We start from the raw sequence: 11203 nt of genomic DNA, 5'->3' as shown, positions 1-11203 counted from the left end.
GTTAATATTAAAAAAAATTATATAAAAATTATAATTTTCTGTACAGAGATGTGATAATTTTTTTTAAAAAAAATATTTTTATTATTTAAAATTTTAAATAAAAAAATAAAATTATGAATATTAAATGTGTGTTGAAAAATAATGATCATATCGTTCAATCAGATGACGATGTGTTCTACATTGAATTTTCTACACTATAGGCAGTGTATAAAAAATTTTTCTATTAGAGAGAAAGAGGGAAGAAAATTATCTTTGGAGATTCCTCGCCAAGAAGTTGTGAATATTACGAATACAATACTTATGGCACTCAAGTGAAAATTACAGATGGGTTCATTTTGAGTACTCTTAAAGCTAATCCTTAGTTAATCTAGAGGACACAAACCCCACATTATTTTAACAGAGGTACAACTCAGCCATTCACAAAGAAACAAGTAGATCATATCCCAGAAAAATACAAACAACAGAATGTAAAATACTTATCATGCAGCCATCAAAGTAGTGTCAGTCATCACAAACTTGATTGGTAATGGACCATCAATCAGAGATAGAGCTTAGTAAGATTTCCAAATTATTATACATGAGAATGAAATATAATAATTTGTTGACGGCAGCAATGGAAGATTATCCGGTGTACCAATCGTGGGGCGACTTGGAGGCAACGCAGCGAGTGGCAACTCCATACTTCATCAAAAATATGTCCAATCACCTACTTGCCGTCTTCCTTGTTCTGTTCCTCTTGTTCTTGGTTTAATATAAACGGAAGAACATAAATAATTAAAAAATAAGAAACTTGGTCATTGTTCTGTCCTCGGTTTAACTCTTTGATGGGAGGTGGATTGGTAGTGCTCTGGTCCATGGCTTAATATTGCAACTGCTTACTCTGATCTGTTCTTGGTTTAGTTTGGCCGGCTTGACATTTTCCGAAGTACAGTGGACTTCGTACATATGATCCTCGTATGGTTATGGAAGGAAAAACGATTTGGGTTCAACATAAAAAGCAATTGTAAATCTGAATCTTTCCGTATGGCGATATATGAAACACTCAGAGAATAAAGGAGCTCATATTTGTTTTAGATAGAAAGCCACAAGAAGAATGATTCCATTTCAGCTATTACACAGAATCATGCTGATGACCCAAGAAAAAATAATCACTCACACAAAATGAACTTAATAAGATACAACTTAATGAAATTCACTCACACAAGAAGAATGGGATTTCCCTCATAGATCTGAAAGAGGGCTGGTTTGTATAGCCCTAGCTCCTCACACGGATTACAAGAACTTCATTGTTTTTAAAACTAAATAAGCACCATGTTGAATCTATTTTCTTTTTTTAATTTTTATCTTTGATAAAAGATATTTTCTCCCTGTACAAAAGAAGCTGAGCATATTTCCATGCATCATAAAAACTAAAGAAGCTTATATCTTTCTCATGAAGAAAAGGTTAAAAAAAATATAATCAAAGAAAAATTACATGAGGCATAGAAAGGTCCGAGACTGAGTTGTTTGCACCAACTAAATGAGCTCTTCCATCAATTTCTCAAGGTCAAACTGCCCATGTGAGCACTTCATAGCACTCACCACCTCCTGAAAGACCGAGACATTGCATGGAAACATCAACCCACTCCTCTGTTCAAAGCCATACTCCCTGTAAGCCCTCTCCAAGAGCATCCTAAAGAGTGGGTGTGAAAGAAACTCGGTTGGAATGACAAACCTCTGCCGCTCTTCTCCGACATAAACCGGAAGACACCCACCGGGATTGCATTCAGAGTAAGTTCATCGGAGCTTCCAAGCAACCATCGGTGACACAATGGCTTGAGACTCTCGAGCACCTTGGCTTTTTGAACAACCTTCGCGACTGACACCATCTTCATCACAAAGAACAGCGAGATTTACCAGACAAAGAAGGAAGAGCTTTAAGATACAAGTCTGTACTATTCCAGGATGATGGTTGGAATGCTAAGGATATGGGTAGCAGATAAGATGGATCATAGTATATATAGAAAGGACTGTACCTGGAACCATAGCTGTACGGCGAGGCAAAGTCTTTCAATAGGGAGGGGCGAGGTGATCCCACTCCATGCAATCATTATATAAAATAAAAGAAGAGGCTTGCCGTTTGGGACCCGAAATTTTGGATGTCTCATCCGGAATATTTCCATTTGAGTCGTAACCATTCAACACAAACACTGGACTAATAATAAGCATGTACACATACTGTGGCTTGTGCAAAGTGGTCGTGGCAGAACACCCAGGAATATTTGGTGAGGACTGATATCTCATCAGACCCCACAGCTACAAGAACATGGAATCGCAAGACAATAATGGAATCACGACAATGGAAGAAAACAAAGCTCTGATATCCCAGTGTAGATTTAAGATCATACATGTGAGATTCCTTTTCCGAAAATGTAGAAATGATCATGAAACTATTAGTCGATCCAATGAGGGGTGTGGGGAAGAGTCAAGAAATTTAACCTGGCGATAAGTAGATTAACATATTGTTGCGTCTCTTTCTAATTGTCTCTACTTAAACAATGGGGAGGATGTTCGGGACACGGGGCCACACAAGCTAATGACAACCTCTGGTTTGGACCATGCCGTTCACAGTATTAATAGTAGTCCATTCTTTATTCTTTATCAATTACTCTATCAATTAACTTGCAACTCGACCTATTCCCTTTTCCCCGCAGAAGCGAGATAAGGCCTCCTCTCCCTGAAAACAACCGCAAGTTTTAACAATTCTTTTCCACCCAATTGACAACGGGCCCCTTAACTTCCAAAATTTTCTCACCCAATGAATGGGACTGAAAACTTCTAACGGTAGCTCGTACAGATCAATGGATTTATATTTTTCTGCAGAAGATAGCACAGACGAAAAGACTAATGAGTCTTATAAATCACTTAAAAGTATGGTGTAGCAGTTAGAGAAGGTAGGATATCTAGTCCAACCATCAGAGTTAATTTACAATGGAAAAAATGGGGGGAAAACTTTGTTTGTGGTAAAAACGTTATAATGATGTGAATTTAACACTAGCAATATACTTCCATCACAAGCTTCCAAACAAGAATTTGCAGCCAGGAATTTACTTGGGTTTCTTTGTTTTGAAGATGTGTGCAATCATAGAAGTAATTAATGTTAAAATGCATCCAGTAAGCTGTGCTTCTGTGCAAGAACATTCCAACTTCAAACAAGAATTGGAAACTTGCTCATATAATATCTGCCAAACATGACAAGGAATCTTGGATCATATATACTTCCGAAATTTGTAATTCAGCTCGAGCCAAATTAAAGCCCAGATGTCAATAGGCCACAAGGCAGGGTTGACAGCGTCGCTAGAAATTAGCAACCAACTCAAGTTTACGAGCCTGGAAGAACTTACAGCGACCTTTACCACTAGATTCAATATCCTCACTTTTCTTTTTATATCCAGTGAAACCAACATTAGACAACTTCAACTGCCGCTTACCACCATTGGAGCCATCCTCCTCCAGCTTATCAGACTCCCTAGGCAACACAACCATATGAAGTAAATCGGATATATTCCAAAAGGGCACACAATATGGACACTGTAAAGCAGGGAAAAGGAAGAAAAACAATTTCTTATATCACCAAACATACTTTCAACTCCTTAGATAGGCTAGGGTAATTTCACCTTAGATAGCTAGCCAGGTCCCAAAAAACTCACCAGATGACTTCAACTACATCCTTGAAGTAAGTGGTACATGTCCCCCAACTGAAGCGAACCAATGTTGGGAACCCAAACACAGGGTGCTTATGATGATCCAACCATGCTTTGGTCTCAGGATCTGCCCAAAGTACATCACGAACTCAAAAGCTGGGAAATGTTTAAGGTTATATACATGAAATGGAAATCAGAAAGTGCCAGGCATGCTTTACCCCCTGGATATCCAGATCCAAAGTTCCTATGCATATTCTCGGCAGTTTCATCAAGCATCCAGCCACGCAAGGCCCTATCTCTGGTCACCTATATGGAAAACGCTCAATGCTGCAAAACTTAAGCTTGTACACCTATGATTCAAAGATTTGATAATAAAGGATTGCAGCAATGCAAATTGGTTAAAAGTTTCATAGAAATAATTGCTCAGCTACCTTCTTAATTTGCAATGACCCAGAAGTAACTCTTCATTCACACACAAATAATCAAACACCACAATAATGGTTCTGTTATATCTTTTACATTGACTTATCATAATTTTGTTAATCTGTTTTGGCAAAATTTATCAACACACTTAGAGGCTCAATCCAATCTTTAGGAGAGAGACCTTATTTTGCAAAAGATAAAAATTGGATAAGATGCCCTGCATTAGTTGTGTCCCATGTAATATGCTGATCTACCCGTTACGACAGATATATAACCAACTTAACACTGTAAGATCCATTTGTTTTACTTCATAACTGATCTCTTTCTTGTTGTTCCAAAGCCCAGGAACATTGAAAATAATATTATCCTCTTTTGGAATAATACTTTACATGTCTACGGCCCTTCAAAAATGAGGTTAATAACATCCTGACACTATTTTGTGGAGCTAAAATATTCTCAAGAATAACAAGAACTAATGGCTGGGTAGAAAGTAAAAGAACAAAATTACCTTAGCAACTATGCTTGCTCCACTAACAACTGGATAAAGGCTATCAGCTTTTTTGGCAACCACAAACTTGACACCAGGAAATCTTTCAGACAATTTGATTCTATATTTCTCTGCATCTCCAACAGTATCCACATAGACCTATGCCAGGAATTATGAAACATTCATAAAGTAATAAGAGTAACAAGAATTGAGGATGAGGTGTGACTAACATACCATCCATGTCAAGAATTTAAAATATACAGATATATTATTTTACCTCAGTTAATAGAACTCCCATGTTTAGAACCCTCCTGACAAGGCCCATTGCTGAACTATGAGATATTTCATTAAGATTGATTTTTTCCCTGTCATCAAGCAGCAGCAGATCTTTGGATCAGAAGTCCACACTGTTAAAAAGGTACCTAAAGTCTCAACATCGTAGACTAACCTTTTTAGCATTTTGGCTGACAATTCCCTTGGATCTATGATATCAACTTCCCACCCCAAAGAACTCTCAGCTTTTAAATTTTCAAACAATTCCTCCCTCTTTTCCTCTTTTAGAGTCTTTGAATCTGTATACAGTAAAGCAACACATGAATAATAGAACAAAGTAGGCATTTGTATTTATGAATGAAGCAGATGATTGTTTATTTTCTCATTTCATGATTGCATCAAGCCATGCATGCAGATGCATCTATGCACATTTGCATGCAGCTGTTTACTTTGTCCATGGATGCTTGCATTGACTTATAGAGAAAGAAAATGATGTGCATCAGAAGATCCATTCCTCAACAAAGGAGGGAAGAAAAACCAAAGAACTATCAGATATGTGGTTAGGTGAAAGGTAAAAAAAAACCAACAGACAAAAAACTGGGGAGCTTTTAAAAAGGTTAGCTTCGATCAAGAGAAAGATAGAGATTACATTATGATAAGTATTTTCCTCAGATGATCAGCCTGCTCAAGAACTGATTTTAGATGTTCATGGTTGTCTGGGGGCTCCATCTGACATCATCCTTGGTGGCTTCCATGCTTACAAAGTAAGGATGATGCCATTTTCATGTGTATGTTGCTCATTTTCCTAAAATAAGAAGGTAGTGTTCCTAGTTTTGGATGTATCTTATTTCTCCATGTTGACACCAAATTTCTGATCTATATGGAAACGAGAATGCAGGTGAGGAAGGAAGTACTTTGCTTAATTTCTTGTGGCAGTAGTCAAAAAATTGAACTTTTAGCTTTCTACACAGAGATAAATTGTTGAGGTTAACAACAAATTTTAAGTTCTTTCTTTACAGTATCCATGCAAATACCGCCATATATGCAACAAAGAAGCAAATTTACCATAAAATAAAAGCAGAAGACAAAATTCAAAAAAAAAAAAAAAAACAATGGCAGTAAGAACAATATATCTAATGGGAAATTAGTATAAAATTAATCATACAAAAATCTTGTTTTCCATACAAAGTTGACTCCTTTTATAACTTCGCAAACTCAAATTGGCAGCAAGAACAATATATCTAAGGGGAATAAGGAGCATGGCAAGAAGTCGCAGACCTGCGAAGTTGAGGGAAGCGAGGGTCTTCTGGTAAGATCGAGCGCAGTACAAGCATCCATACACCATAGGACCTAAAATCCATCAGAATAAGAAGAGAAATCACGGCGCATAGATCAAAAAACCCAACAAAACCTAGATATTGGGGAGAAAAGGAAAAGACACACGGATGGAGAGGGATGGTGGAAGAGAAACCTAGAACAGGGCCTCTCCCAGCTTCGTCGATGCCCATGATGCAAGGCTCCGACGCCCATTTCGGCAATGGAGCTGAACCCATGTCCAATAGGGACCCCTGAGATTCGATTTCCGCAGGATTTGAGCACGCAAAACCCTAATGGTTCCCGCCGAGAGAGAGAGAGTGGGGGGCGGCGGGTGGGTGTGTCGGGGGAGAGGGGGGTTGGGGGTGTGTGCGCTCAAAACAAGGCCAATGCCCAAGGTCCAGGGGTGGCAAACGGACCGGATCAGACCATAAATGATTTGAATCAAAAATGAATTGAATAAAAAAAAAACATCAATTTAAATTTGATCTATATATTAAATAAATTAAAATTTTAAATTTAATTTATTTATTAAATAAATAATTTGATTTGATAAATTAATTTATTTATTAAATAGATTAAATAAAATTAAATAGATTAAACAGATTAAATAAATTAAATTAAATAGATCAGAAATAAATTAAACAGATTTTAAATAGATTAAACGAATCTTAAATAGATTAAACAGATTAAACAGATCGGTTAAATAGATTAGAAATAGATTAAACAGGTTAAACAGCTTAAATGGATTATCTGACTCAACTCGATCTAAATATTAAATGGGTTAAACAGATTAAACAGATCAAATATCTAAAATTCAAATTCGATCCAATTATTAAACGGATTAAACGGATCAATCCATTCATGATCCAAATTTATTTAGCCTAAATCCAAATCTGTTTATGACAGATCGAATACGAATCGGATTAACAGATCGAATCATATGTTGCCAGCCCTATCAAGATCCATCCATTCCTGACTCCGGTTTGGGTTCTCTATTTCGCTCAAAATGGTGATTTATGTCCTTTCACGATGGTCTGTTGGATCACACCTCACACACATCTCATAGCACTCCGAACTTCTTCATCCATCCACCTTAAAGTGATCATTATGCGATCTAACGGTGATTATGTGAAGGAAGATGAGTTTTTCTTTTGAGTAGAAGATATAATCCAAATTAGCTTGGACGTACTAGCCTTAAATGGTATTATTTTTGTGATGGTATATGCATGTCACAAAAATCCATTGTCAGTTTTATACGTTCCAAGAAGAAGATTTAGTAAAACTTTAACTCAACAAACCCCTCTAGCCATCCAAATCAAGTTCATGAACCAACCTTGCTCCTTGAAATGGCAAATTAGGAATGACCCAAAAATAGAAAACGTTCACAAGCAATCACCTTCCAGTTAAAGTATCACCATATATGTTTCTATAGATATAAAAAAGATGGTATTTCCACCGCTATTTATGTACTTGAAAGGAAAGCAACAAGGCTTAGCTATTTTCACAAATAATATTGATAATCATCTTGCCATCACGAGAAAATTCTATGCTCGTCAAATTAAGGATCTAAATTCATATATTCATCTATAAACATGACGATTAGTTCATGACCAATCCAATAAATCTATGCTATAGTATCTCCTAATTCATATAAACTATAAGCTAAAATGACTTTGATACTATTTATAATAACGCAGAATCATCTTCAAAAAAATTAATTTGAAAATGATATTTAGATTTTTTGAACTTTTATACGTATCCAAAATTTTTTTAATGAATAATTGATATGAAACAAAATACATGCTCGCACAAGCTTTCATTCACAGCCTTGCCCTAAATTAAAATCTATGTATTTTCACCCTAGAGTTATCAGGAAAGGAGCAAAATTTTCATGCTCGGTGAAAATACCTCCCAAAATCTTTCCATCTATGGAAACACCGGTATGGAAACATTAAAGCCTCTCAATCCCAACACCACCCTCAAATTAAGTCTCCCTATATCACCCGTCTCTCTCCCCGCTGCTAGCCAAAGCGGTTCTTAGTTCACCGTCTCCTCCTCTCACACCAGTTCAAAAATAAGAGCAACAGATGACTTCCTCCAGTGACGCTCGTACCTATCAAACGCAAATGTCTGCAAACCAAATGCAGACTACAAGATCTAGAGCACACCACGAGCGGCTGCAAAACTTCCTAGATACCGTTACTCACAATAGAGGAGGAATTGGTTGATTGGAAGTGGAGCAACTCCATAACCTTACTCATTCGAGCATCAATTGCTATGAATTCTTGAGCCATATGGTGGAATAACATCAATGTTTGGGAAGATAAACTGGAAGCTGCCTCTTCCTCATGAGAAGGCGAAGGTTTTCAAATATCTAATCTTAAAAGATAAGATCCTCACGGCTTAGAACCCAAGGAAAGGAACTGGAATGGACCCCAAAGCTGCCCACTTTGCGGTGAAGAGGAAGAAACAACGGATCACATCTTTCTAAAATGTAGCTTCGCTGGGAGAATATGGCAACAGGTATATCACTCGATTGCTGTACCTCCACTTCCACCTCTGATTCCTCATCTTTGGACGAGCTGGAGGAGCAAAATAAAAGGCAGGAAAAACCAGGCAGCATGGGAAGTATGTATGTGTATATATATATATATATATATGTGTTTGTATATGTAATGGCTGTAAAAGACCTCTGCAACTTTGTCTGTTGGAGAAGATGTAACCCACTGCCTCAACACTAGGACTGTAGGATGCAACGAACAGAGGGAGAGTTTGTAGTAGCATCGCAGTAAACAAAGCCACAGAAATCCGGAACAGTGCCAACTACGCCGACGTTCTGTGGTTTTCGTCTCCTCTGGTGCTTTACTGATATAGGAAAACCACCCGAATAACTTCATACCCGACCCCAGAAAGTCACATTGCATGGCCATAGCAACGGAATCCTTCCCAGTGGTCAATTAAACTTTGTCAGGATTGTAATAATGCAGTGATCTATATATATATATATATATATATATATATATATATATATATATATATATATATATTGATAAAACCGAATTGATCATGCTGGTCTAGTATAGTATATCCAACAAACCAAAAAGCAAAATATCATTAAATTCATAGGAGCTACCGCTGCCTCGGTCCACAAAACAGATGGCTTTCTTCAAAATCTTCATCATGGTGGCGGTTATGGTGGCTGGACTACCTGCATAATACTGCTACCTCATACCCGTCTCCTCCTGTCTATCTCCTAATTATATCATGCACGATGCTCACAGGTAGTCTCTATCGCCATCACCAAACTCCGACACATGATATCCATGTCCAGCTGCTAAGGCTTTTATTGCTAATTTGCTATACATGGCAATTACGCCCCAGTGCTTGCTTCGACAAGTGCTGCTTCTATGCATGTGATGAATCCCATCACCATCTTCGATTGGTATCGCTCGTAGGGGGTGCTTCTACTTTTAAGTTTAGCCATCCAGGCTTCTTCTCTTCGTTAGAGTCGTAGCTGGAGCCCTCCAGCTATGCTTTAAGGACTGGTTTGATTTGCGAAAAAAAATTTTCTTCTCAAGAAGTAACTTTCTGAGAAGTTACTTTCTGAGAATAGAATTTTGATATGTATAGTTGATCATTGAAAAATGACTTATTATAAAGTAACTTATGTTTGGATGAACACCTATTTTTCTAAAAAAACTGAGTAAAATACCTATCATATCCTTAGTAGATATAAAATCGTACATTTTTACTCATAAACTTTATATAAATATTAATATTATATTTATATTAATATAAATATAATATTAATATATTATAATATAACATTAGACCATAATAATTTATTATATTAATATAATACTAATATATTAATATTATATTAACATAATATAAATATTTTAATATAATAAATTTATTAATATAGGTATAAATATAATATTATATTAGTATAAATATTATATTAATATTAATAAAATATTATATTAATATAAATATTAAAATAATATTAAAATATAATAAATATTAATATTATTTTTATATAAATATTAAGATAATATTAATATAAGATTATATTACTATCAGTATTTCATCCTAACTATCTATTGATATTTTATTAAATTTTAATTATGAATCTTAAAAAATATTTTAGGAAAGAAAAAAATACTATCACTTCTCATGTCACAGAAATACCAAAACCCACCTTCTCATAAGTTTCCACTTCTCATGAAATGTGAAAAATGACTTCTCATAGAAATACTTTTTGCACTCTCTATCCTTTTAAAACTTCAACCAAACAGAGGTATTTTCTTCACTTCTCAGGAAATACTTCTTCCCCCTTTCACTTCCCATCAACCAAACGAGTCTTAAAAGGTTTGGATTATAAGTTGGCAAGAGGTGCCATCTCCCCTGTAGTCATTTGCTCCGGATATATAGAGATGGAAAACAACTTGCCATCAGTCCTTTATATATTTCTTTACAGTCTAAGGACTAGAGTTTTAATAATTTGAAAACAAAGATATAAATATTAATTATTGTTTTATTTTTTCTTTTCTTTTCTTTTCAAACATATTGGACCATCCGATGGCTAGATGAAATATTGGATGTCCAATCATATATATTGAGATATCTTGGAACACATGATCCAGGAAGTCCATTAATATCTTTAAAAAAAAAAAATGGCTTTGGTTCATGAATGATTCACTTTATTTCTTGTTCTCTTGTAACAAAAGATTTTTTTTTTTTTTTAATGTAGTAAAGATTCATATCAATAATTATGATCCATGAACAATATATATTATTTCATGCTCTTTCATGCATCATGATCTAATGGTCGGTGGTGCACGGACCATCAAATGATCCCCCGATACCTTTGTACTCTGCTTCAAACATGGTATATGGTAACCCTTGCAGCCTGAAGTCCGCACTAAATTTTTGGCCAGTGATCATTAAGTGACAGCCAAACCATACCATTGATCGGAAATTAATTTTTTCATCATCTTCCTCGGTAACCCCGGGATAC

At 35.8% G+C, this 11203-nt stretch overlaps 2 protein-coding genes across 3 annotated transcripts; both read right to left on the bottom strand.

Moving 5' to 3' along the window:
* Positions 1-529: 529 nt before the first annotated feature.
* On the bottom strand, positions 530-3047 carry LOC140851722 (uncharacterized). Of its 2 annotated transcripts, none has more exons than XM_073243788.1 (3): positions 2016-3047; positions 1715-1868; positions 530-1629 (listed from the first exon to the last, which is right to left on the bottom strand). In XM_073243788.1, the coding sequence occupies exons 1-3, from the start codon at positions 2175-2177 to the stop codon at positions 1547-1549; spliced, it is 399 nt and encodes a 132-aa protein (XP_073099889.1). In that variant the 5' UTR covers positions 2178-3047; the 3' UTR covers positions 530-1546. The 2 variants fall into 2 exon arrangements, with proteins under 2 accessions (XP_073099889.1, XP_073099890.1); XM_073243789.1 differs by having other exon boundaries at positions 530-1587.
* Positions 3048-3220: 173 nt separating this feature from the next.
* On the bottom strand, positions 3221-6556 carry LOC105052111 (ribonuclease H2 subunit A). The gene is made up of 8 exons (XM_010932817.3): positions 6338-6556; positions 6145-6216; positions 5042-5165; positions 4871-4958; positions 4615-4752; positions 3902-3989; positions 3690-3810; positions 3221-3508 (listed from the first exon to the last, which is right to left on the bottom strand). Exons 1-8 carry the CDS (start codon positions 6417-6419, stop codon positions 3337-3339), a joined length of 885 nt encoding a protein of 294 aa, XP_010931119.1. The 5' UTR covers positions 6420-6556; the 3' UTR covers positions 3221-3336.
* Between the last annotated feature and the right edge of the window lie 4647 nt (positions 6557-11203).

Source organism: Elaeis guineensis, chromosome 9, assembly GCF_000442705.2.
Source record: "Elaeis guineensis isolate ETL-2024a chromosome 9, EG11, whole genome shotgun sequence".
NCBI classification, from domain to species: Eukaryota; Viridiplantae; Streptophyta; class Magnoliopsida; order Arecales; family Arecaceae; genus Elaeis; species Elaeis guineensis.
This window is presented reverse-complemented; position numbering and strand designations above follow the sequence as displayed.

Excerpts from the sequence above, each read along its gene's own strand:
- LOC140851722 (XM_073243788.1), bottom strand. The coding sequence starts at position 2,177 with ATGGTTACGACTCAAATGGAAATATTCCGGATGAGACATCCAAAATTT. Across the intron at positions 1,869-2,015 it reads CCGTACAGCTATGGTTCCAG|ATGGTGTCAGTCGCGAAGGT; the intron begins GTACAGTCCTTT and ends TTTGTGATGAAG. Across the intron at positions 1,630-1,714 it reads GTCGGAGAAGAGCGGCAGAG|AGGAGTGGGTTGATGTTTCC; the intron begins GTTTGTCATTCC and ends GGCTTTGAACAG.
- LOC105052111 (XM_010932817.3), bottom strand. The coding sequence starts at position 6,419 with ATGGGTTCAGCTCCATTGCCGAAATGGGCGTCGGAGCCTTGCATCATG. Across the intron at positions 6,217-6,337 it reads TGGGAGAGGCCCTGTTCTAG|GTCCTATGGTGTATGGATGC; the intron begins GTTTCTCTTCCA and ends GATGGATTTTAG. Across the intron at positions 4,959-5,041 it reads TCAGCCAAAATGCTAAAAAG|GGAAAAAATCAATCTTAATG; the intron begins GTTAGTCTACGA and ends GCTTGATGACAG.